Genomic DNA, 25947 nt, shown 5'->3' with positions numbered 1-25947 from the left:
CCCTGGGCAGCCTATTCCACTCTCTGACCACTCTTTCTGGGAAACATTTTTCCCTCCTGTCCAGCCTGACCCTCCCCTGTTGCAGTTTAAAGCCGTTCCCTCTCGTTCTGTCACTAATTCCCTGGGAGCAGAGACCAGCACCAACCTCTCCACAACGTCCTTTCAGGGAGCTGCAGAGAGTGATGAGGTCTCCCCTCCCCTTCTCCTCCTCACACTGAACAGTCCCAGCTCTTTCAGTCGCTCCTCACAGGATTTATTCTCCAGGCCCTTCCCCAGCTCGTTGCCCTCCTCTGCCCTCGCTCCAGCCCCTCGAGATCTCTCTCATATTGAGGTGCCCAAAACTGGACACAATACTCAAGGTGAGGCCCATATGTCCTCTGGGTGTTTGGTTTTCTGTCACCTCCGTACACCAACTAGGATGTCTTGCTGGCACATTTCATCTCCCAGAAGCTTAAAACCACCTGAAATACCAAATTGGTCCAGAGAAACTGCTTCCAACTGTTGGTCTGGCCGATAGAGGGGAGTAAACCTGCTGCTGCTTCATTTCCAGACCACGAGCAGTGTGCAGCCACCTCCAATTTCCAGTTCAAACGTGTCCTCACCAGGCAGAAAGGATGAACACGGGTCAGGGATAGGCTGAGACATGAATAAACCACGCAGGGATTTATTCGGGAGCCAGCCCAAGAAAGGAGCCTTGAGCCATGGAGAGAGGCCGAGCATCACTCCTGAGCTCAGATGCACTCAAGACACCTATGGCCATGGAAAGTTCACACATGCCAGGCCCAAGTATGACTCCAAGGGGATTTCGGATGGGAGAGGGATGCTCCGTTTGCCAGGGACGAGGCAGGGAAAGGAGGAGACGCAGCTGGTAGGATGGAGCTCCTGGAGCAACGTGAAAGCACCAGCGAAATCTGTGATGTTTATTTAATATGAGCAACGTCCATCTGCAAAACGCTGCTGCGATCTCACAGCGTGGCCAGGGAGAGCGACCAACTGCCATAACTGCAGGGGAAAAAAGTAAAAAAAAAAAAAGAAAATCTCAAAAAAATCCCTCCTTTCTACCCGGCGCCAGGAGTTTCCCATGCGGTTCTCAGGGGCTGATAAGGGAAAATATTTACTTCTTGCTGATCCATTTCCTACTTCAGCTCAGTTAGAGGAGAGGACAAGATAATAAGTGTGATAACAAGGATGATGATTTCTAGAGAACCCAGGATACAAGCCAAAAAGAAAAGAAATAAACTATAAATAGATTCCTGGGTACTTTGCAGCAGGACACTGGGAAAGCTGAGGCTGAAGATGCTGCTCTTGAATCCTTCTGCCCTCTAAATGAACTTAGCATTGAAATAGTACAAGCAGATCATAAACAGCTGCCCAGTTTAAGAAATCAAGTGGGTTTTTTGCTGAGAAAAAGTTACTGGTCACACTTAAAAGACCTACAGACCCCATATAATGAGACCCTGGTAGAAGCAAATAGAGGAGGAGGGGTTTGAACCCCCTCTGTGAAGGGTGGAGATAATTTTATCCTCATTCCAGGCTCTACAGTCACCATTAAACCCCTGTGGGAGCAGGTACATTCTGCCTTCATGCAAAAAAAACCCCAACATTTTACTTTTATCCATTTCTATAGCCACTTCTCCAGCAAAGGAGCTAAATCAGCCCCACTGAAGCCAATGCAAGAAAAGGGTTTGGACCTATGAATATAAAAGTGGTGACAGGTCATCAAGGGATGGAAAATCTGGGCTTCCCATCCCCAAGATGAAAAGAAACTTGTGCCATTTAATTTCTCTTCCTATAAAGCACGAATCCCCCCAGTTTTGCATGTGCAGGAGTTTACAGGATGGTGCCTCCGGTTTTGCCATATTTTTGGGCAGCCAGAGAGGAAACTGGTCATTCCCTCTCAGTAAACAGGAACAGATCGAACGTGCAGACACGTGAAACGCACCCGATGCAGAGGCGTCTTTATTGATGATCTAGATGAGGGGATCGAGTGCACCCTCAGTCAGTTTGCAGACGACACCCAGTTGGGTGGGAGTGTTGATCGGCTCGAGGGTAGGGAGGCTCTGCAGAGAGACCTGGGCAGGCTGGAGCGATGGGCTGAGGCCAACTGGGGGAGTTTCACTAAGGCCAAAGGCCGGGTGCTGCCCTTGGGCCACAACAACCCCCAGCAGCGCTACAGGCTTGGGGAGGAGTGGCTGGAGAGCTGCCAGTCAGAGAGGGACCTGGGGGGGATTGATAATGAGCCAGCAGTGTGCCCAGGTGGCCAAGAAGGCCAATGGCATCCTGGCTTGTATCAGCACTAGCGTGGCCAGCAGGGACAGGGAAGGGATCTGACCCCTGTGCTCGGCACTGGTGAGGCCGCCCCTCGATGAGTGGGTTCAGTTTTGGGCCCCTCACTCCAAAAAGGCCATTGAATGACTCGAGCGTGTCCAGAGAAGGGCAACGGAGCTGGTGCAGGGTCTGGAGCACAGGTCTGATGGGGAGCGGCTGAGGGAACTGGGGGGGTTTAGTCTGGAGAAGAGGAGGCTGAGGGGAGACCTCATGGCCCTCTACAACTACCTGAAGGGAGGTTGCAGAGAGCTGGGGATGAGCCTCTTTAATCAAGTAATAAGTGATAGGACAAGAGGTAATGGCCTCAAGTTGTGCCAGGGAAGGTTTAGACTAGATATTAGGAAGGATTTCTTTCCAGAAGGGGTTATTGGGCGTTGGAATGGGCTGCCCAGGGAGGTGGTGGAGTGCCCATCCCTGGAGGGGTTCAAGAGTTGGGTTGACATAGCACTGAGGGATCTGGTGGAGTTGGGATCTGTCAGTGCTGGGTTAACGGTTGGACTAGATGATCTTCAAGGTCCTTTCCAACCGAGATGATTCTGTGATTCTGTGAAATAAATCTTTCACTCTACCTGGGAGGACACTAAATCATCCTCTTGGCAAGTGCCTGCTGCCTCCTCTGCCTTCCTCAAGACCAGCCACGGAGGCAGTCCACAGTTTCACGTGAACACAGAAACATGAATCCGGTTACTTTTATCCCCAAATTGAAACTTTAAGTAATGCTTTTAAGGAACCGTTTCTTTCTAATGACACATCAGAGTTTGCTCCCACGCAGAGTGGCCCTTTCTAAGGGTTTGCTTTTTTTCTGAAAGACAGTTGCATGCAGCCCTTCCTCTGAAAAACGAAATAATTGTTTATTCCCACATAGAAACAGCTCTCGTAGTTGCTTTGAAGAAAAAAAAAAAAAACAAATCTGTCAGCAATGTCTCCTACACAGATAAAATGAGGACACCAAAGCCCAGCTGAAGAGCCTTTGCAGAGCATCTTCTCTTGTAGCAAGACAGCAATAACCCTCTCTGCCCAGGACATTGTTTTATTCATGCAAACCATGTTATTTTATTTTAGGGGCATGCAACATGCCCCTCCTGCCCATCCACCCCGGCTGGGGCTCATTACCCCTATCTGGGTTTCATGCACCCGTTTGCCAATCCTTGAGTCAAAATACACATTTCCTTTATGCTTCAGAAGCTAAATAACCAAGAAGCCTGGTTTTAATCCCAAAAGAGCCAGTAGCCTTGCAAATAATTGACTGGGAGTCCCCGAGAGCCCCGGGCAGCAGCGTGGGCTGTCCTCCACAGCCCAGGTACCCTGCTTCCACCAAGTCCCACAGATCCCTGCTCTGCCCCTTTGAACACCAAATCTGCTCCCCAGACCTGCCAGAAACCCCCTTTTTTTTCCCCTTTGAGCTTTTATAGCCTGCAGCTGGGTCCATCTGTGGCTGCTGTTAACCCTTCCCTTGGCTATAGCCCTGCCACCCTCCGCTTCCATCTCAAGACCAGGACAGATACTGCAGCTAGAACATACTCATGTTCCCAAAAACCCAAAGAAAAGGAGGTTTTTATGAACAGGGATGGATGTTGCCTCTTCAATCCCCCCTCCATTCAGCTCCATGAGCAATGGTTCCTTTCAAATCGAACTTATTTCAGAGTTTGAGGGCCAAGCAATCAAATTTCACCTCTTTCCAAAGATCTCTCTGTACTTGTTGCTTTCCCCCCAGTTGGGAAAAACATTTCAACGATGCAATCAGCTCAATCCTTTAATGAGCACCAGGCAATTCACTGGAAACTCCTAATGCAGATTACACCACTTGGATGCTATTAATATCATCTCAGACTTTGCAAAAACCTTTCCTCAGTCTTATTCGGGTGCTCACCAGCATCCTTTCATCATGCATCGGGTAGCACCCACTTTGAGGGATGCTGGAGAACCACCAGCAGTTCTCTTTGGGGAGGAAAAATGCAACATGGGATATCTTTGATTTATTAAAAATTCATATGAAGAAGGTAATTAACTCCAGAGATGTGGATAAATAATCCACACTTGGAGGATTTTGGGAAGGATTTTGTAGCATCAGCCCTTTACTGAGCTTTCCAGAAGCTGTGAAGCCCCACTAATCCACTGCAAGAACGGCTGTTATTAACGCAATGGCTAATTTAGCGATGAGATTAAAAAAGAATGGGGTGAGCACCAAGGAAAGAAATGCAACATGCTGGGAGTTTGCTGGCGATGCTCAACATATGAGACTTGGGAAGAATAAAGTATGTTTTTTGCTGCTTGCAAAACCTTCCTGAACTGCTCCTAGGAAGATGGTGAACACTGCAAGAAATTCAATGTGAAAGTGTCAATAATTAGTGTGGCAAAAGAATCATTAACTCCCCCAGGGCTCCAGCCCCCTCTTCTCCCTCAGAGGCAAACCTGGGCCAAGCAAATCCCCATTTAAAGCACATTGTGGTAATTAAAAAGCCCCAGCCAAGAGGTGAGCAACACTTAATGGAAGAGATCGGCCACAATTTCTTGCACAAAGCTCCTTCTGCTGCCCTGGGGTTTCCTACTCTGTCTCAAGCAAATGAAATAATAATAATTATAAAGGGTTGAAAACCACGGGTTTAAAGGAGAATAAATTAGACACAGAGAGCTGAGTAAAAAGTGCTGGAGGGTCCCTGCAAGGCTTTTTCTCACTGTATTTGGAGTGGATTTGGGTGTTAGGGGGTTTGTAGATCTGTCCCAGCCAGGAGAAGGCTGCGGATACTCGTTACACAAATGAAAGGCTGCCCATGGGAAACAACAGGACCTGCCTGCTCCAAAGCCCTTTCGCATCGGATCTGGTCCCTCGCACAAAGCTGGGACTCTTCTCCTTTCACTCGAAGCCTTTGCTCCCCAGTCCAGGATGTTTTCAGCTCCCCCAGCAATCCCGAACGCTCGCTGCTGCACAAATGTCAGACCCTCCTCGTTTATCCACCCCTCTGCGTGGCTAAGCAGAAAAAAACATGAAGAAAGTGGTGTTTTTGTTTAGAGAGCCTGTAATCAGAGCGCGCTATAATCAGTGAGCTTAGGAAGAAAAAAGAAATATATCCCCCAGCAAACCTCTGCAGGAAGGAGTTTCTTCAATTGCTTTTTTCCAACAGGCTCTATTTGTCTGCTAATTATCAGGAATTTGTTTTTTGGAGAGTTAAAGCAGCACCATCAAAACCTGCTGATATTGGAATATCCAGAGAAAACTCTTCATTGCGGATGTAGGGAGCTGACCCCCTCCCGGGGCAGCAGACCCTGAGCCCCAAGAAGCATGAAGAGAAATGGGGTTTTGCAGTGATGCTTTGCACAAAGCATCCTCTAAATAACCTAAAATTTCCCCACAAGCAGACAAAAGCAAGTGGAAAAACGCCTGGTGACCTCCCTCGCAGCAGCAAATATAACCCTGGATGAGTTGAAACGCAGAAATGCAGCTTCATTTCTCACACAAACCTGTAACTAGAAGGAGCCTTTTCTTGATCAGGTTTTCCACCCTTGATCAGGTTTTCCAGCCGAGGGCTGCTGTCCCAGCGAGCGACGCTGCCCTGGTTTGTAATATGCTGCACTTTGGTGGAGGTCGGATGCACCTGACCTCCAAAATCTGCATCTTTTGCAGCCAAAACCTGGAGGTCGGATGCACCTGACCTCCAAAACCTGCACCTTTTGCAGCCAAAACCTGGGACTGCTTCTCCAAAAGCAGCACCTCACCGATGGGAAAAACCACGCAGCAGGGTCTCTTGTGGCTAGAGCAGAAGGGGCAACTCTTTCCCTTCTTCATCCTCTAAGAGGGCAGAAATAGCCAAAACACAGCTTAAAGGAGATACTGGTCAAACCCCATTTCAGCTGGAAATTGCTTTAAGTTTTTCTGGAAGGGAATCTCCATATTTCCCATAAATACCTGTTTTTTTTTCACTGCATCCTAAACCATCTGGTTCTCCCTCATTTATTTTGCAGGGACAGAAGAACCCACCTCCAGCCACCAGCTGCAAACTTTGCAAACCCAGGCCAGCCTGAATTCACCCCAAATTCCTCCAACCACTGAGACCACCATGCTCAGGGGATCTCGCCGAGCTTTTCAGTTCATCCCAAGGCCTTTTCCAAGCCCTCTGGTCTTGGAAATTTGCCTCTTTACTGCAAATATTCAAAGGACTGTTTCTTTTTGCTGGCCTGGAGGCGAGCACGCCCTGGGGTGAATGGATGAGCTGGATACCCCGTGCAAACCCTCTGCTCTCAACCAAGAGTTTTTCCAGCACCACGAAACCACGAGGAATTTGCCCGAGTCACACATCCAAGTGGTTTAAGTGCAAGAGATGCACCCACAAAACATTAACTCTCTTTTAAACTATTTCACCCAATTCTTCCAAATGCAGAAGAAAAACAAGGGGAAGGTGCTACTTACTGGTATTTTCACTTCCTCTGACTTAAAACTGATTTTAAGTGGTTGCTATAGGGTAATGAATGAGTGCTGGTGATGTGGCAGAGTAATGCTTTATATGGCACCGCTGTAATAGAGGTTTTCTGCGTCAATTTTTGCCCCTTTCTCTGCACAATCGGAAAAAAACCCAGCTGCTTGGACCAGCTCAGACCTCAAAGTGCTCCTTCACACATGCGTTATTCTGATTGCTTTTATTCAGGGGCCCCAAGCTTCAAATCACTGTAGTAGCTGACTCTCTTCGAGGGGGAATTTATCTTCCCAGGAGAAGGACAATTCTCCATCCACACAATAGCTCTGTGATTGCCAACCATTTCCCCGCAGCCGTACTCGCTCCCCTCTTCAAACCTGACATATCTGCCATTTTCCAGCGTTTAATCTCTCTATTTACACGAGCAATCAGGGGCTGGAGAGGAGGGGGAAGGCACATTTCAAGCACAGCTCGGGAAGTCGCATCATGGGTCGACCTTGAGGGTAAAAATACAAAATTGCAAATAAAATAAATGGCAAAGCTGGTAGAGGTTGCCGGAGTTTGCTTTTCACATCTTGCTGTTGCTGACATTTGGAAATAGCAGTATAGATACAAATATACATTTTATATATATATATATAAGTATTTATATATATATATTTATGCTGGTTATATATTTTTTTATATATATATAACACCTGCAAAAGGCCAAAAGATCTGCAGCAGCAGCTGATCTCTTGCTGCCACAAACCCAAGGTCAAATCCTGCCTTGGGTGACGGATTTTGGCAAGTCCAAGACAGGAAAGGAGGAACTGAAAAAGGTCATCAAATGGAAAACAAAAATGGAAAAGTTGGATTTCCTGGCCGGTCTGGACCCTCATCTCTCTCTCTCATTGTGCATAAAGTAAGTGCAACTCTATTGAAACCGCCTCTGAAAATTCAGGGCTTTACTGACTTTTTGGAAGCTAAACCATCCATGGGACAAACACATGGGTCCCAAGCCCCCAGGTGGGAGATGCTGAGTAAGATATGATACATTTCTAGCAGAAACAGCTCTAAAAAAACATGAAGAGAAGCCAATTTGGGCATATTCAACTCAAAACCCAACTGCTGGAGCAGCCTGTCCCACTGCATTTCCAGTTCCTAAACCAAACCACCTCAGCTCCCCCAGCCGACTAACTGAGCAAGAGAAATATTGATTTTTATAGTCTATTTGCTAAATTACCCTGAAGTCCCTCAAAGCAAAGGCAAGCCATCTTCATTAGACAATCTGCAGCTCTTCAAGCCTTGCAAATATTAACGGTGACAGACGAAACTTGATTTCCAAATGGAAACTCTTAACTCATCTATTAAATACAAGTCTTCATAAGACCAATTACACATCCCAGCAGCTAAAATCCCCAGGTCTTGCCTGTAATTTTTCTAATAAACTTGAGCTGAGACCTGCAAGCAGCTTTATTGAATAGACTTTTCTTGGGTTATTAGAGGCATGATAATCTGGCTCACACACGGGTAGGAGTTGTGTGGTTGTGCATGACAATTACAGGTAATGACTGGAGAGAATAAGATTGATAAGGAAAAGATTAAAACCAAAACGTAATTTGTGGTACCTTGCAGGGGGGATATTGGAATAATATATCAAGTAGCAGATTTAGGAGCTGGGTGGCTTTCCTAACTGTTTTGCCTAAGAGAAATGTTGGTCGATTTTTCTCCCCGGCTCAGGAAAATAAAAATCCATCAGCAGTGAGTGTCTGAGATGAATGAGGATTTAACAAGCACGTACACAGCCGCACCTACACCCACCGCATTTCGTGTAAAAAATGGTTATTACTGTCAAGTTCTATCCGATGCACGTTTGTAGGGCATTGAAATATTTTCTCCTAAACAGACAGGAATTTCTTGCCTACTCTCCAGATTAACAAGACATCCTTTTAGATGAAGGGACAAGTCAATTTTTGTTAGTGATTTTGTTAGTTTTGTGCTCATCGCTAGCTCCAGTTCCCTGAAAACGCGTGTGCAGGCGTCCGAGCAGCTGCAGCACATCTGCACACACAAGCTCCTGAGAGCCCAACAGGATTCAGGCATTGATTTTCCATCAGCATCAATACATGCATTTTTATGCTGTCTCATGATATAATTTCCAGGGTCTGTTCTGAGTCTGGTTTTGGGGCTCATGGGGCAGAGCTCCCTCCCCTGTGGTCCTTGCACCACCAGATTTCCCCTCAAGGTGAACAGATCACAAAATAATGTCTTTTCAAGAGTTTTCCTGGTAAAATTCAGCAGAAAACCAGTGTGAAACAACTTCTACAAATGAAGGCAACCCCCAGTCTCATGTCTATAGAAGCTGCTGTACGAGAGAGGACGTCCTGCAGGGAAACCCGCTATGAATTCCTGGTATGAGCACCCACTTTTGGGTGATGGATGGAAATGCTAATGCATTTCACAGACAATTCCAACATAAACATAATGGAGACGTCCAGGCTCAGCCACATGGTTTTCCTAATATGATCGTGAGTGCCGTAAAACCACGCCAGCAGCCATGGACTTTCCAGTGCAGCCCAGTCTCACTGGGGAACTGTTTTAAGATACAAGGATAAAGAAATTTTGCTGGGATAAGCTGCGTCTCCACCAGGAAAACCCCGATCCAAGGTTGCTCCCATACAGATCTGCGACCCCTCTGAGTGGACAAGTCCTCCATGGCTCATCCAAGGTGGCAGAGCAAGCCAGAGGTGGACGTGCAAACCCACACTCATGGCCAAGGCTCTTAGAGATGCTCTAAGTGTGTTTTTTGTCCCCTGTGAGCTTGCAATGTTATTTCCTACAAGAAGAGGCAGCATTATGATTTTCACCTCCGTGCAGACCACAAATACCTCCCATGTTTCCACGACTGTGCAATGTGTGCGCTAGGAACACCCTTATTTATCTCCTCATCAAGAGCATTTCCAAAATGCTTCACTGCTGTCGTGTTCTCCTCCTTGCGCTGAATATATCCATGGGGGAAACAGTGTTTCAGCTCCAAGACTGGGAATTAGGCCGGGTCTATTATCAGAAATGAATAGAGGTTTAGTGGATCTGTGGTTTAGCAGTGGACTCGATGATCCTTTCCAGCCTAAATGATTCTATGAAATATCACTTCATTTATCTGCTTCTGGAAAATAGATCTTTAATGTAGCATATGGCGAATGGTGCTGCTCTGCAACCAACTAAAGGCAGGTGAGGAGCCTTCAGCAACCCTAAAAACCCACCACCCAGAAATACCACGTATTTTGACACATGAGACAAACATCCCTTATCTTATATCCTAGCCAAAAGGGATGCAAGTGTTACCATGTGTGATGACTTGCACGGGTATTGCTTTATTTATTCCACATGGCAGGCGTGAAGCTGCTTATATCCACGGGGAGAAAAATCCAACCCAAACGGGCAGGATTATCTCTTTTTCTCAGCTGTGCCCATTGCAGAATTGATTCGGCCAACAACCTGTGAAATACAGCTAATGAGCTTGGGTTTCTGTCGCCCTGGGTCGCTCCAAGGATGAGATTTCCTACCCTCTGATGTGTCAATTTTCCACTTCCAAATTCGGTCCAGGTTGTGGAAACAGAGTATTAACTATGATTCATGAGTATTAGCACAGAAAGAAAAATATTATCGGAAATTTGAAGTACTTATCCTTCTTTGGAGTAAGCCTAGATAGAATGAACACAATACTGTATGGCTTTAATAGCAGACAAATGAAAAGAAGATGAAATGTTCTCCACAAGCAACATAACTTCAGCTTTGGCAGAAAAATATTTTCTAGGCTTAGATCATAAAGAAATAGAGAGCTTTCCCAGTTGCTCTGATGGACGGGAAAAGGAGGGTTATACGTTAGAGGTATGACTGAGTCCAGCAAACACCCACCATTTAGTATCCAAACAGAAAGAATAAAGTCAGTTGATGAGGAATTCATTAAAAATTAAGTTTTAAGCAAGCAGGATATCAGGGCTATTAAAACACCACAAGTATCACTGGGATGGGATGTCTCTGGCCACTTGGAGACTCCTCCAAACACCTGGGGTTAGGAAGCAGCTCTCAGACAGAGCAGACAGTATCTCACTGCAACAGAGAGCTGATAGGAAACCTCCTCTTCTGCTCACTCCCTGCACAGCTCTGATCCCCGCAACCCTTTTAAGTGCAACACAAACAACCACTTATCGCAGGTGGCACAAAACCAGACGTATTGAAAAGCAATGATAATTTCATCTGCTCATGCAGAAGCAAAGACAATATTGGTTTTCTGATCTGGGCTCCCATCTGTATTAATTGGAAATGCAAACGCTGAGCAATTTTTAAAAGCAATGTTGCAAGTGAGTGCTAGCTACCCAGAGTGTTTGATTTTAATAAACCAATCAACCCAAACCAGTGGGAGATGGAGGTGTTATGCAAACCGTTAGCATGCTAGGCACACGCGTGCTGGCAGGAAGGCTCCGTGGACCGGCACAGATTATTCATCTGAAAGCAACTTCTTCACTGAGCGAGCGTCAGACGCAGCCAAAGAGCCAACAGAGCTGTCACGGAGCTCATTGATGGACGTTGGCCCTGGCTGAGGGTGCTGGAAGAGCTTTGCCCCCATCTGAACGGCTTATAATTCAGTTTATAAACCCCTGCAGCCTGCTGCTCCTCGCTGGAGGCAGAGGTGTTACCCCAGAGCAAGGGCAGGCGATGAGCTGCAGGGAGGACGGGTGGTCAGATGCTCAACAGCCCAACAAAACCCCTGGAAAGCAGGTTAGGAGTGAACAGCTTTGCCCTAGTGTCCTGGATCTCTTCCAGTTTGGACTTCAGAGGTGTTTTTTCCCTCTGCTAAGAGGGAAAACAAAGGAAAATGAAAAGGAAATGAAGTAAAACAAAAAAAGGAAACAAAGCTATTTTCTATTGGCATCACCATGGCTAAAATAAACTTAACAGTGGAGACTTTGCTCCACCCAAGATGGGATTTTAACCCCCAAAATAACTCCCTTGTTACCCCTGAAGGCAGCAGCGCTTCCCACAGATTTTGGGAGGCATTCAGCCGTGGATAACATGGAAATCAGGGTGCCAGCTCTGCAATTTAAATATATCTCTCCCTGTTACCCCTCTGCTGACTTCATGGCTGAGCTGAAAACACCGAGCAGTCACATCGTGCATGCATTTAAATCCGGGGAGGGGCACACTGTTGCTGTAAGTCGTGGTGGTGACTCGTTAGGATACCTTAATTTTCCTCCTTGAGATCACCCAGACCATCCCGAGGGCTGCACGGAGAGCATGGTAACGGCCTTACCGTCTTCAGCAACGTCCGGTTGTCCCTGAGGCTCCCCACCATGCCGACGAAGGAGACGCCAAACATGGTGAAGCCCAGCAGGAGGAGGATGATGGCCGGAGCCAGGAAGATCCCTTCCAAGGTTTTGTGCTTTTGCCTCTCCACTTCAGCGTAAATCCCAACGCACAGGATCACGAGGCCAAGGATCTGCAAGGGAAGCATGAGATGGGATTCACATGCCCACGGGGCAAAAGCAGAGGCTTTGTGGGAGAGGTGGAGGTGGAAGATGTCCCAGATGGCCAAGGAAAACCCACCCAACTCCAGGACATTTAACATCCAACCCCAAATGGTGCCGTTGACACTTGGCACATCCCCTTTGCTCAGGGCTGGGCTGCTCTTCCTCTGGCTGGGAAGGGGACTTATAACTGCAGTGTGATCAATCTAGCTGGACAGCTTTAAGCTAGGTTTTGCTAGGCTTTTCCTCTCCCCTCCCTGCTGGTATCTTTATGGTCTGCCTGGATGCTCAGCTTGGCCCTTGCCGTGGGTTTGATAGACCCAGAGGCTGATAGTCATTAACACCAACAGCCCACCCTCCCAAACTCCCCCCTTAGACAGCACCATCCCCAAAACTGCTCCTTCCACTCCATCATTTTTACATCTGGCTCCAGCACCGACTTGCACCCAAAGCCACGGCGAGCCGCTCGCCCCCTCTTCACACGCCAGCACCAACAATTAGAAACAAAGCCAACTGCACCGTTACAAAGCGCTTTTGATCCCTGGATGAAAAGTGTCATCAAGAAAAGCAACGGATTATTTATGACAACCTCCCTCCCCTCTCTCCTCCTTCGATGAAACAGCTCTAATTGAAAAAGAGAGCCTAACGATGCCGGGATAAAGCAGGGCTCTGAAAAGGGCTGCTCGCATCCCTTCAGCTCCTTCAACATCAAAGCCAGCAACGCGCTCCCAAGCGCTTCGTGCTGTCAGGAGCCGTTCGCATCGCGCCCGTCGGCCCGCGGCGCAGCCGGAGGCGAGCGGCTTCTCAGCCAACGCCGAGCTGACACCTGAAAAGGTCGGCGAGGAAACCGAGGAGCGTCTGGAGCCATTTTCATGCTGCCTTCTGCAGCCCTCCCCATCTTAAATCACAGCAGGCAGCTCCTGGGGGAAAGCCCCCGGCTGCAGACACCCACGCTCAAAAACGTACATCTCCAAAGAGGAGGAAAAAACCCTCCTTTTTTCGCTCCTTTTCCACCACTTTCACCTTTCCAAGAGGCTTCATTGCTTCTAATAAGTTCGCTCAAACTCTTCCTGCTAATTCACGCTGACAATTCAATCCTTAATTTTCATGCACAATCTTCGCTTTTTGGGGGGGTTGATTTTTTTTTTTCTTCTCTAGTCTGCCTGGACACTATTTCTGGTGCGTTTTTGTAGCTACTTTATGTCTATCAATCACTGTCTGCTTCCAGGCTCGATCTCTCGAAAAGTGAAATTTAGACTCGTGATATTTCACAGACGCTTTAGTTATTTGAAACTAAACAGGCAGGCTTATTTCTGATAACAGGCTTTTAATCACAGATTCATCTTTATACTCTATTTTAAGCGTCAGGTTGGTGCGTTGGGATTAGGTTTGATTTAATGTTTATCTCTTATACGGTGTCCCAGGAAATACATTTGGCTTTGAAGGCGGGGGGTAGACATTAATGCACACCATGCGTCCCCCGCTAATCCCCACCATTCCTCCCGCGTGCCAATCAGAACCACTTTCTCCGTTTTAATTAATCCATCTGCGATGCGAGCGAGGGAAGAGATCACGGAAAGAGCACGGAGAAAACACGGGAGGGGGTTCGAGGGCTGGATGCTCGAGGGGCTGAGGAAGCAGCATGCATGGGATGGGCTTCACCTGCTAGCAAGGGAGAGAAACCAAGGAGGGTTTGCAGGATGGACACGTGTTTTGCTTAAAAATAGCTTTTCCAGGGCTGAAAAGTATCCTTGAAAAATTTAAAGCACGTGGCATGCATAAGGCTGCTGCGGAGTGGTGCTGGTCCTTCCTCCCAGCATCCCTTCGGCAGGGAAACCCCCACCACTGCCATGCATCACACCCCTCTTTTATGGAGGGCGGCACGCACCGCTCATTTGCTATGCAAATGTAATGCGGAAATGCAAATGCTATAGGGAAATGCAAGTGCAACGAGGAAATGCAAGCACAACGGGGAAAAGGTGCTGCACAGCACGGGGAGATACTGCTGGCAACCCACACCACGCTGGGTTTCACAGCTTAGAAAAGGTCATGGGCTATGTGTGCTCAAGCAACTCCAACTAGTCCCTAGGACTAACAAACAAATATTGGGCTGATCCACTGGAAATTCTTGGCTTTCTCCTTGCTTAGCTCCTAGTTTAAAAGGTCACCCAGCCCCTTGCAAAGTGCTTTGCTAAGGATTTGCTTCAGGCTGGACCTCAGAGCCCATGTCCACACCCCGCTGGCTAAAAAGCACCCTCTGATTGGGAAAAAAAAAAAAAAAAAGAGTTACTTCTACTCAAAGCAGCTTAAAACACAAGAAAGCATCTTGCAAAGCAACACACACCTCGAGGAAGTGAATGGATACGCTGGCATATCTCCCAGCAAAGGCAGATTGCAAAGGGAGACTCGCTGGAATATAACGAGTTTTGGAAGGACGAGCAGGGAGTGATGCTGTCACAAGATGGGTGGCAGAAGGATTCGGATGGAAAATAGCTAGGGAGAAAGACCAGCGTTCTCTGAAAAGTGGCATTTCTGTGAAAAAATGGTGGATTTGGAGCAAACCGGCAACATCGAGGTCTTTGCCAGGAGCTATGAAGCACCATAAAAAACAAGGGGAATAATCATGTATTTCACCAAAAACCTGATCATCCCGTCCCCCTTCGGCCAGAGATGAGCATCAAAGAGCAGGAAAAGTTTGCATCACCCCTTGCAAAGCCTGGCTGCCTTGGTTTTCGTCACTGGGTTTCTCAGGAGGGATGTGTTTTTGCCATATGAATTCAATCAGCACGGATATTTTTGATTCCTGGCATCACAACCCTTTTCTACCACCCACGCTCGATGACATGGTAAGGCACATAATGAAGTTTGCTGGTAAATCCTCTGTAGTTACATATTAATTGCCTAATGATCACCTTAATAACAGTGCAAACACCAGGATAGACAGCAGCTGGTAATTACAACTGCTCTGTAATGCATCTGAGAGAAAAAGAAAATCTGCATTTACCTCTAACGAGGGGATGATTACCCCGTTTCTATATGATAGTAACCACGTGATCGAACCATCACCACGGGGAAAGCCACAGGGGTGGCTGCAACTCCTCCAGACCTTGCGGTGAAGGTGTCCTGCATCAATTCTCCTCTTATAAACTGGGAAGAAATCGCCTTCGGTTTTAATTTCAGCCCTGCTTGATTTTAGTGCTTCTTGGAGTTTGTAGGAGCTGAGTGGGCAGGGGATGGAGAGCAGCCGCCCTGGGGTGTCCAACCTCCATCCCCACCCAGAAAGTCACCCAGTGACGCGCTCTCCTCCCTCCCTCCCATAATCCTGGATAGGTAAAATACAAACTTGAATTTCTCAGCCTGATACAGGTTGCTATGACCAACCCCTCCTCCTGGCCAGGATTTTAGCAGCCTCCGAAACCACAGTTAAACACGGGGCTGTTTCCTGGTGGAGATGGGAAGACCTGACATGTTGCACCACGCTGTGATAAGGCTTTTGTGCAGCCCCCTGGAATCGGCTCTGACACCAAGAAGAAAAACTTGACAGAGCACAAACCAGGGAAGTTTAATCCTTGGGGGGATGTTACAAAACCAGAGAATTTAAAGAGCGTTTTTCTCTGGGTGATGAGGAGCTGCAGATCTGCCCGAGTCCCTTCCCCACTTTTACAACCCATTTCTAAAGCCGTTTCACTCCAACCTTGTCTCTTCTTAACGGGATAACAGAGATGCTGGTTTTCCTCTCCAGGCATTTCTCCATCTAATGGCAAGGAAAGAGCTGGAGGGGGGAGTTGGGGACCTGTGAAGAAGAGCTAAAGGTGGAAAACACCATCCCACTGATTGCAGAGTCATTTAGAGACCTGGAGGTCAAGAAGTGAGATGAAAGGTGATTAATGGACAGAAAATAATATAATACACAGCTCTGGTGATGCTGGCAGGGTTCGGGGGGTGCCAAATGGATGGCTTGAGCTCGCAGCTAACCACAGGTGAGGCAGGAAGTTTGCAAAGCTCTCTTCGAGCCACAGGCTCTCTGGTGCTTGGGGTTGTTTCTCCATCCTCGCATGACTTAGCTTTGGCACAGAGGCAGCTACCCGACGCTAACAGGAGTCGTGCATAGTCCTACCAGTGCTAACAAGAGACATGGTCAGTCCTACCCTGTTCTAAAAATCCCACTAAATACCTAAGAGATGCCACATTCTCCTTGTCCAAGACCCAAAAGACCCAAGTAACAGGAGCTACTCTCAGCCAGACGCTGAGCAAACAGGTACCACGAACCCAAGGGGACGTTAACGCGGCTGAAGCAGCACAACCTTGAAGCCTGCCAAGGGCCGAGCAGCAGCCATGGCTCGTTTCAGGGTGAACGGCATTAATTGGATGAGTCAACACCGTGCTAACGCGAGGCAGTAATTTCTCCCTATTCGGGAACACCAAAAAGTCACGATGACGGTGGCTTCAAGCCCACGCAGACCCCAGCAGCCACATTATGTGAGTCAGAGCACTGGTCTGGGGAGGAGCAAAGGGAACGGGGCATCACTTCATCCTCCATCCAAGATGACCAGAGGTTCAAAACCAAGCGCAAAACTCTTGTTTTTCAAATCCCCAGCTCACAGCAAAATCGTTCTTCCTAGCTTTTGAAGACCCATCTGCTTTCAAATTAGCAGACAGGGCACTCCTGCTCCTCCTCAGAAGGTTTTATTGTAATGTGCAGGCACGTTACAAAAAATCTGCAATAAAGTGCCGAATGCTTTTAGTCATTAAAAGACAGACTCACAGGATTAATAATACAGCGATTAAATACATCGTATAATGCTTAACTGCCGACGGTACATAGGAATATAAAAAATACGCTTTTATAAGGGTCAATTAAAATAGCAGTTTTCAATTTTATGGGAAAAGTAAGAAAAGGAAAGAAGCACTTTTTGAAAACTGCAAATCTATGCTCCACTGAATCCTCGACAATGAGGATTAAATCTACCTGTATAAAACCATCTGGGTCCAACCCACGACACTTGAACCACTCTGTCCTTTGCTCCACGTTTGGTTTAAAGCCTCTCTGGTTTATCCCACACTCCTTTACTGATTTTCCTACCTATAAGTGAGTGCTTTCATTACAGGAAAGCACTAGAAAGGATCTAGTGCCACTAGATCCACTGCAGGCTGGGACAACCCTAGAAAATCACGATGCATCTCACCCCAAACCTCCTTGATCCTTCATGGTGAACCGACTCAAGTCTTATTTCACTGAATTTTTACCCAGGGGGGTTAAATTTTTGAAGCCTTCACGCAACGCGAGCGAGAAGTTCCTACACAATCATTTTTTGTCGAGTACATTTGGCCAGAGTGAAACTCAGTCCCGGTCAGGTCTGGTTAACGAGGCTTTGAAGGGTTCGGCAGCACCGTTGAATTAATACGGCGTCACCATGTGCAAATGAGGCCAGAAGTAGGTCAGGCAGCTGAAAAGGAGCCGTGCGATCCCTATGGATTCAGTGGGGCAACGTCCCCACGCAAGGACTGTCTCAGGGTTGAAGGCAGGCTGGGTCAGAGCGATTCAAAGTGGCTTTTTTGAAGCTATTTTCCAGTCGCTGGGAAATTATTGAGTGTCTTCTTGCTGGCGGACTCGCCAGGATGCCCCACTGAGCCCCGCAAAATGCCCCAGCAATTAATAAGCATCTGGCATTGAGATTGTGCCTTCATTAATCTACATTTGCAAAGTGTAGCCCTGACTGCAGATTAATTGGGAGAAAAGAACCTGCACCTCCTCCCCATCCCTACAGCTGCTTAAAGGCATTTGGGGAAACCTCAAACCAAGCAAAACTCAGCTCTTTAGGGTTTCCCACAGATTTTTTGCAAGCAAAGATATCGCACTATCCTTACCCAAAAACTCAAACTGTAGCCACAAATGGGTTAAGAAATCTGGACATTTTTGATCTCACTGGGTGCAGTGGGAGGGTCCTGACCACCCCGCGGGGAGATACTTGAGTCTCCTCTCCCCTCCGGAGCCTTCCTACCCAGCAGACCATGAGAAAATCAGTGAGATATTGTACAAAAACCCTCCTTTTTTCTTATTCTCATTCATGCCCTGGGGTGGGCACAAGTCATTTGGCGCAGTGAGACAACGGGCTTCGCCATCCCCAGCTAGCAAGAGTGAGCGCTGCCCTCCCAACAAGCTCATTCGTTTAAAAAAAAAAAAAAAAGGAAATAAAAAGCATTTTCAAGCTCTGCTTGTAACCCCGTTTATCATTCACAGCCTGCCTGGGAACTCACGCAGATATTTCTGCAATTACACCTATACAATTAGATACGCATACCACTACACCCGCCCAGCAGGCAGCCGTGCGTGGGGCAAAGAGGATTATTTAAACCTCAGGAGGAAATATCTGTAAATATGGGCTGGATTATGCAAGATTAATCTCAGGAAGACGCAAACTTCCTATCTCATGCATTTACTGGGGATGCACAGACCCTAAGGGACAGGGAATTTCTTTCTTCCCCCTCCCCTGCTCTGACACGTGCTTGCACCTCCCAGATGCTGGGAAAGCCTCGCTCCCAGAGTAGCTCAATGATTCAAAACTGCTTAAAAACAAGCTTTATTTTTCCTCTCAAAATAACCAACCTGGCTGAAAGACCTGCCACTCGATGTCTGCTTTCATGCCTTGTCCCTGTCGAACAACGTAAAGGCAACGGCAGGGGGGATCTGGCTGGCAATGCAGCCCGATGGGTGCTTGTGGGGTGAAAACATGAAATTTCCACGTTTATACTCCAAATGCCTCAAAACGTGGCTTGCTGCCACGAGGGATCTGCAAGAGCAGCTCTGGGGAAAGGCAGTCCCTAGGAGGTGCTCTTAAATCCACCAAAACCTGTGGTTTTGCCCATTTTGGACCCAGCTAGCACCAAGCACGAGGAGCTTCAGGTTTCACCGCAAGGATTGGATGCCTTGGAAGGGGAAATTTGGTATCGAAAAGTCAAATCCAACCCACGAGGGTGGGATGGTGAGGGGGAAATGCCAGGAAGGACAGAAAAGCAACCGGAGCACCTACCGAGAAGAGGGTGGCATAGGTGGACAAAGCAAATTTGATGCTGTAGTAATAGAGGTGGGAATTTCGGCACTCGGAGGCTTGAGCCATCCTTGTAGCTCCGGCGAGAGGGGTCTGCTCGCTGCCCGCCGGACCCTCCCCGCTCCGGCCAGCTCTTGCCCTCCGCCGCCGAGCCGAAAAAGCGTTACACATGCACACAGACAAGCCTTGAACTTCAACTGCTCGCTCCAACTTCCGCCTGGCAGGAGCAGAGAGCAATTAGAGGGAAGGCAGCAGCGGCACCAGCGGCCAGCGTTAACCCTTTACTGAGTTTGTTGCTTGGTTTTGCTGCTGAGAGCAACAGCAAAGCTCTGTTGAAGCGGGTTTGCTCCAATAATTATTCCAAAAATCGGGGCACGGGGGGATCTCTAGTAAATTTAAACAGCACACGTGTTGCAAGCGGGGCCTCCTGCCCTTGCCGGCGCGCTGAAAGAGCCCTTTGCAATCCTGCAGCCATGCCAGGAGCCCTCCTGCAGCAGCAAAGGGTGAAGTGGCAGCCCAAAATCCGGCAAGAACAGGGACAGATGCCGCCCAGGCAGTTGCTCAGAGCCCAGGACCGGAGGGTGATGTCCAGATTTACCTGTCGTAGCTTGCTACTGCGTGTTACACCTCCCTTTCAACACCACCGTGAGCTGCCTGGCGCTTGCATGAATAGGAAGAAGGAAAGAGAAATTATTCCACCCAGGCTCGGTGAGGTTTAATGCTTGAAAGAAAAGGTGTGGGGAGCAAGAAACGGTCAGCGGGAGACCACACCGCTCCTGGAAGGGTTGGTATGGCCATACAAACGTGGTACTAGAGAGCGTAAAAGTGATGTTTAATGAAAAGAGCAAAAAGAGAAGCTTGGAAAAGCTGCGTCTGCTGTCGGTCTCCAGTGATGCAGAGCAGCACCCAGCAAAGAGAGGCACCCAGGAAAGAGGGGCACCCAGCAAAGAGGGGCACCCAGGAAAGAGGGGCACCCAGGAAAGAGGGGCACCCTTTGTTTCTGCAGCTTGCCTCGTTGCAGATCAGAGGTGGGAAGAACAAGGGGCACCATCTGCAATGTGACTTGTGGCCTGGGAAATGTTTAAAAACCCCAGCGCTTGGGAGGAAGATGCTGCTTCTCTCTGGGGTAGCCAAATGGAGAATTTAAAGCGAGGTTTGAAGAAATAACAGTGACTCAGGGCTACACCCAAAGACGTGGGAGCTGTATTTACCCAGCTCTTAGCAAACGTAGAGTAATGCAGGGCAGCAGAAGAGATCATATCCCTTTTAGTACATAAGCTGCAAGGGTGAGCACGGAGATGGGATGAGACTTAAACAATTTTCAGTGGGCAGCAGATCCCAAACGCTGAGGATTTTACACTTCAGAATATGATAACAGGGTGAAACATGTCCCAAAAATGACATTTCTGGACATGATTTAGCTACAGCTAGCCGTAACCAGGCTGAACAAGCAAAGACAGCAGTTAACTTTTCTCCCCATTTTTTAAAAATTAATCTAAAATGAACTTTTAGTGTCTTGGAGCCTGGTTTATACCAGCACTTTCCATTTTGCCAACACAATGAAGCTGGCACTGGGAACAACCCCTGCAAAGGAAGAAAACAGCAACAGCACCGTCAGCACCGAGCGTTTCCTTTTACCAACCTTTGCTGGAAATAAGAAACCCCAATGCACAGCACTGAGCAAGAGACATCTGGGGAGATGTATGAGGTATTTCCTCTACCCTTTCTTTCCTTTTCAAAGGATGCTGCAAACCAGGAGAACAGTCAATTAAAAAAAAAAATAAACACTTGCCCCCTGAAGTGCTAATGCTTGGACAACAGGCCCAAGCCAGAGCTGACCTCTAGATGAATCCTGTATATTTTATAAGTGATAACCATCGTGCTAGCAGGTGTTGTGCTGGGTTATAACAAACCACCTACGCTGATGGAAAAAGTGCTGAAGTGTTGAAGCCTGAACAACAGGCCCCGAGCCGAAGCTGCTAACTCAGTATGTAATCATTAACGAAATATGTATGCTCATTAATGAAAAATGTAGCTTAGACAGAATATAATCAGTGGTGAGGATGAAATGCTGAGAGAATGTACCCAACTTTCCTTGTTTAGCCTTGTTCAAGGCTGAACCCAAGTGTTTCCCTTGTTAGAAACTCCCTCGGTTCTCCCCCGAGCCCTGGCCAGGCTCTGGGTGGAATCCACCAGGAGGATGAAACCAGACGTTTCCACTCAAAACAAAAGTGCTGGTTATTCTGGGTGGCTGATTTTTGGTCCCTAAGGCCGGACCCGCTCACAGCGCCTTCGGGTGCCTCAGCTACGGGTGGACGCCCCGCGTAGGATTTCCCACTCGCCGGGACAGGCTCAACAAACCCTCGCTGCACCCGGGGCTGCCCAGCGCCTGCGGGGCTGGATGGTGGGAACGGGTGCGAGCGGGGATGGATCTGCCTTAATTCCCTCTCTCCCAGTGGTGATTTGATGCAGCCCCTGTATTTCCCTATTTAAGTGCGTGATTCCACCTTTCCTTACTGCGTCTTTTCTGTATGACTGTTACATTATTCCGTTATCCCCAGTAAAACACACCTCCTCTTGTCACCTCGGTGTCCGAGTTTAATTAACACCCTTAATCAGCAAAACACCCCCAGGACTTTTCTCTTGGTTTTCTAACCTTTTTCCATCAGGTCTGACTGGCGCAGAGATCGCAGCGCTTATTTTCAACTCGTTGCACACAGAAAACTTGGCACTTGGTGACTAACCCTCTGTGCAATTCGCCTATTTATATAATACGTTTTCTTTGTTTTAATTCAGAAATCAACTTAGTCTGCAAAAGAACAAGGGAGAAACAGTATTTCCCTACAAAACCAGGCTGTGATACTGCTAAAGGATGTCTAAAGCAGCAGATTTAAACCAGACTTAAACCATCAAGTCCATAGATAATGCTCAACATTGCCTAAAAGTTCCGTGTTAATTTGAAGCCACATTTAAGAGAATGATTCAGCATAAAACTTTGGTTCCTCCTAGGTTTTAGGAGTAATTTCAGGCTCTCTCCCCTCCTCCACTGAACCACAAGCAAACCCCAAACCTCGGGCAGTATAAATCAGGCCAGAACACCGCGAGCACATCACAGGCTCTTCCCCAGCACCGGTTCCCCATCTGACAGTAATTAACACCCGATATTCTGCAAGCAGTTAATTATGCCACACAACTCATTCCTAAAAAAACAGATTTGTGCCTGCAGGGATGGGAACAGCAATAAACCTCTCCAGCTACTTCCATACGACAGCATTAATGCCCTCAGGAAAGGAGAGATTTGCTTTCCATGGCGCTGATTTTCGCTGTCGCTTGGACCTCGGGCCAGGAGGATGGCTGGTGCAGAGACCCAGCAGTCTCACGTGTGAATCAGGAATTATTTTTATTCCCTTTAAAAATTCCTTCATTTGAATGAAAGCACATTTGCAAAAGCAGTGGCAAGCCCTTCTCCCAGCTCCCACCCTCGTGCGCACCTGCAGGAATTCAGCATTTTCCCTAGCAAGGGAAAAATCCCCTTCGCTTGACATCCAGAGATCTTTAAATTTTACTTTTTTTTTTTTTTTTCCTTAAGCAAATAAAATTTTATACCACGCTTTCCCTTCTGCAAAAGAGACGATAAAGAATAAGTGCTCTTCCGGCAGCACACGGATGCTTTGCTGCTTGCATCTACAGAGATGCACTCAGAGACAAGCAGACAGGAGCCGACCTTAAATCATCCATTTATTTATACTAACATTACCATAATGGGCAGATAATGCACAAGCCCTGCTGGACACAAGGGAGAGGCAGGCGTAGCTTTTAAAAAGCTTAACATTGAGTGGAATAAATTCTGCGGTCCAAATTTAAACAGAACTTGAAACTTTGCTTTATTTAACATCGCTCCAGCACGATGCTCTCAGGGCACAGAGTGAGCTGGGAAGGGTGATGGGAACAGGATGGGATTTATTCCTGAATATTTTTTTCCCCTCAACAACAGGCTGGAGCTGGGGGAAGGTCGCAGAGTGGCTTCGCGCACGTGGAATGAGCAAGCCCATATTTACGGATTTTAATCATTGACACGACACCGCTTCTGGCAGCATCAGGCCCAGGCAATCATTAACTGCAGGAAGAAATGACTCAGCCGGTGTTTAATGCCCAGGACCAACAGGGACCATTCAAACCGCTCTGGATGTCAACCACTGGCCAAAATTTGGGGGTTTGAAGCCGTTTGAGGGGGTAACGCTGCTGCTGGAGGGAGATTTTCCACCAGCAGAGCCCTGTCCCCCTCCAATGCCCAGAGGATGGGGATTCCCTTTCCACCCCACAGATCACCCCAGGCTTTACAGGCAGAACATTTCCTATAATAATCCAATAAAATCAAAAACTGAGGCTGCAGGAAAACATGTTAAACCCTCCAAGGGACCAAGCCGAGCTATTAACGTGCCCCGGGTGGTGCTTCGGCCGGCTCTGCATGCAGCCGGCATACCAAGCACCTTCAATAAAGATGCTACTTCTTCCCCCGAGCGGGGCTCCCCAGCATATTAATTGCAAATTACTGGCACAGCAACCTTGACGAGCCCAGGCACCCAACTGCCACTCAACTTTGCCAATGACATTTTGCCCCCCAGAAGCACAGAGAGGACCCTAAGGAGGATTTGTTGGTGTTTTGGGGGAGGGGACCCAGCTGCCCCCGTGCACGGGGAGTCCCACGCAAAAGCAGGTATGAGCCCTGTGCAAGCAGCTAGAGGGGAAAAAAAGGGGCTTGGGGAGCTTTTGGAATAGGTTTCATGGCCAAAAAACTAGATCTGGGGCGTGGTAGAGATCCATGCAACAATTTTGCTAAGATGTTAGATGGAAGCGGCTGCTGCGCGCTGCCTGTTCCTCACCAGGCCCCAGCTCCAACCCTTGGCCTAAACCGGGCAAGCCTGTGCTGCCTTAACTCTACCCAGGCCTGGGTCAGCCAAAAAACCTCCTTAGCAGCCCCAAAACTCATTTAAATGGGATAAGAATGGCCAGCTTGCAGCTGGAAGTGCAAAGGGAACAGTTAGTATTTGCTCTTTCAGAGTCTGGATTCACCACGTTAATGACGACCATTGCATAAATTAATTAGTGAGGCTTCTCATAGGATCCTGCTGCAAATCCCTAGAACCAAGTTAGGACTGAGACGTGCTAATTTAAGGTTTAACACTTCAGCCCAGGCAAGCTCAGGGCTGCTCACGTGGGCATGCTGCAGGGATGGGATCCATCTCCTCTCCGAGCCAGGGAACCAGCCGCACACCGCAGCCTCACTCCATCCTTCTTCAGACAGACACGAAAGCACCCAAATTATAGTCCCTGCCAACTAATTTTACATTTAATTGCATGAAAAGCAGTGCTGTTGTCACTCTCATCTGCGCTCCTTTTGCAAGCAAGCCACGCTGAACATCCTACATGGGAAAAAGTTTTGCAGATGAACAGTAAAACGGGTGTAAATGGCAAACTCCCTCCTCATCTCCCTCGGCTCCAGGTTGCCAAATCCCGTTACACGCCCTTTGCTGATGTGGAGTTTGATTTTACTCCCTGTCATAACCAGGGCCACAGAAAGCAGAAATTTTACTCATCCCTGCAACTTCATTAGCAAATACTCGTGCTAATCTTAACCCCATTTGCAAGCTTTGATGTGGGATTTCTAAGGCTTTATTTGATCACCTTTGCAGCCTTTCGGTGCTGTCAGTTCTGTTGTTGCAAGACTAGGAAGAATTCCTTGTTTAAAAGCACAGGGGCTTATCTTCTCATGATTTTTCTCCCTGGATATATTCTCAGGGTTAGTTTTTCCATCAGCATGGGCAACAGCAAGTCCCGGTCCCCTCCTTCTCCCAGGTCTTTCCAACTCTCCATCTGTCCCGCAGGAAAAAAAAAATTAGCTGAACACTTTTTACACCCAACGCTCGAGCCAGGCGCAGGAGTCATTTCTCTTTACTGGGCCACGAATAAACCAAGCTGCCAGTTTCCAAATGAAATCCTACGTGTTGCACACCAAGTCCAAGCTATATTTAAGCACCAGATCCCACGTTACACGCTTCCCTCGGCTTCGTTACCCTCTCCTGCAGCAGCTGAAAGCGCCAACCTGTTTAATAAACACGGCAGCAAATGAAAAGACCTTCCGCAGTGCAATTGCATTACTCAAATGACAACTTGGCCTGTTTTTTTTTTTTTTTCTCCCAGGCAGGCATTGATTAGAGTGGAAAATGTTAATCCGTAGTGTTGCAAACCGCGGCGCAGCTGGTTTGCTGCGACCGTGAGCATGGCAGCTATAAAGAATAAAGTGAGCAGCAGGGGGGTGGGAGGAGAAATCGCTCCAAGGAGTTAAGATAATAAGCAAGCAATGCCGGAAGATGATAAGCAGGAATAAAACCAAAGCATTAATGTGCAATTTTCTGATTTGCAAAACACTCTGATTACATGAGGAGGATAGGGAACGGGGCTTGGAGGTGCCAGGCTTGGCGTCACGCCGCAGCCACCATGCCCACGCCGGTGGTAAAAGTGATGTGGAGAAGAGGAGTCGCTCGCTCCTGCGGCTCGATCACACTCGAGCATCTTCCTGGGTCAGCATTGGTTTGCAGAGCATCATTGGCAGAGTATATCGAGGTGCTGGAGCGAGGGCAGAGGAGGGCA

General features: G+C 47.8%; 1 protein-coding gene across 1 annotated transcript in view; it reads right to left on the bottom strand.

The window, feature by feature from the left end:
• Positions 1–19430, bottom strand: part of LOC141935690 (tetraspanin-15-like) — a 46078-nt gene extending 26648 nt beyond the window's left edge. The window contains exons 1-2 of the mRNA XM_074852162.1: positions 19279–19430; positions 12034–12219 (exon numbers count right to left, since the gene is read on the bottom strand). Of these exons, the coding sequence (XP_074708263.1) occupies positions 12034–12219; positions 19279–19365 (273 nt within the window). The 5' untranslated portion in view covers positions 19366–19430. The remainder of the gene's footprint in view (positions 1–12033; positions 12220–19278) is intronic.
• Positions 19431–25947: the final 6517 nt, after the last annotated feature.

The sequence above is a fragment of the Strix uralensis genome, chromosome 28 (assembly GCF_047716275.1).
Source record: "Strix uralensis isolate ZFMK-TIS-50842 chromosome 28, bStrUra1, whole genome shotgun sequence".
Taxonomy (NCBI): Eukaryota; Metazoa; Chordata; class Aves; order Strigiformes; family Strigidae; genus Strix; species Strix uralensis.
The sequence above is the reverse complement of the archived record's forward strand: the minus strand, read 5'-3'. Positions and strand labels throughout refer to the sequence as shown.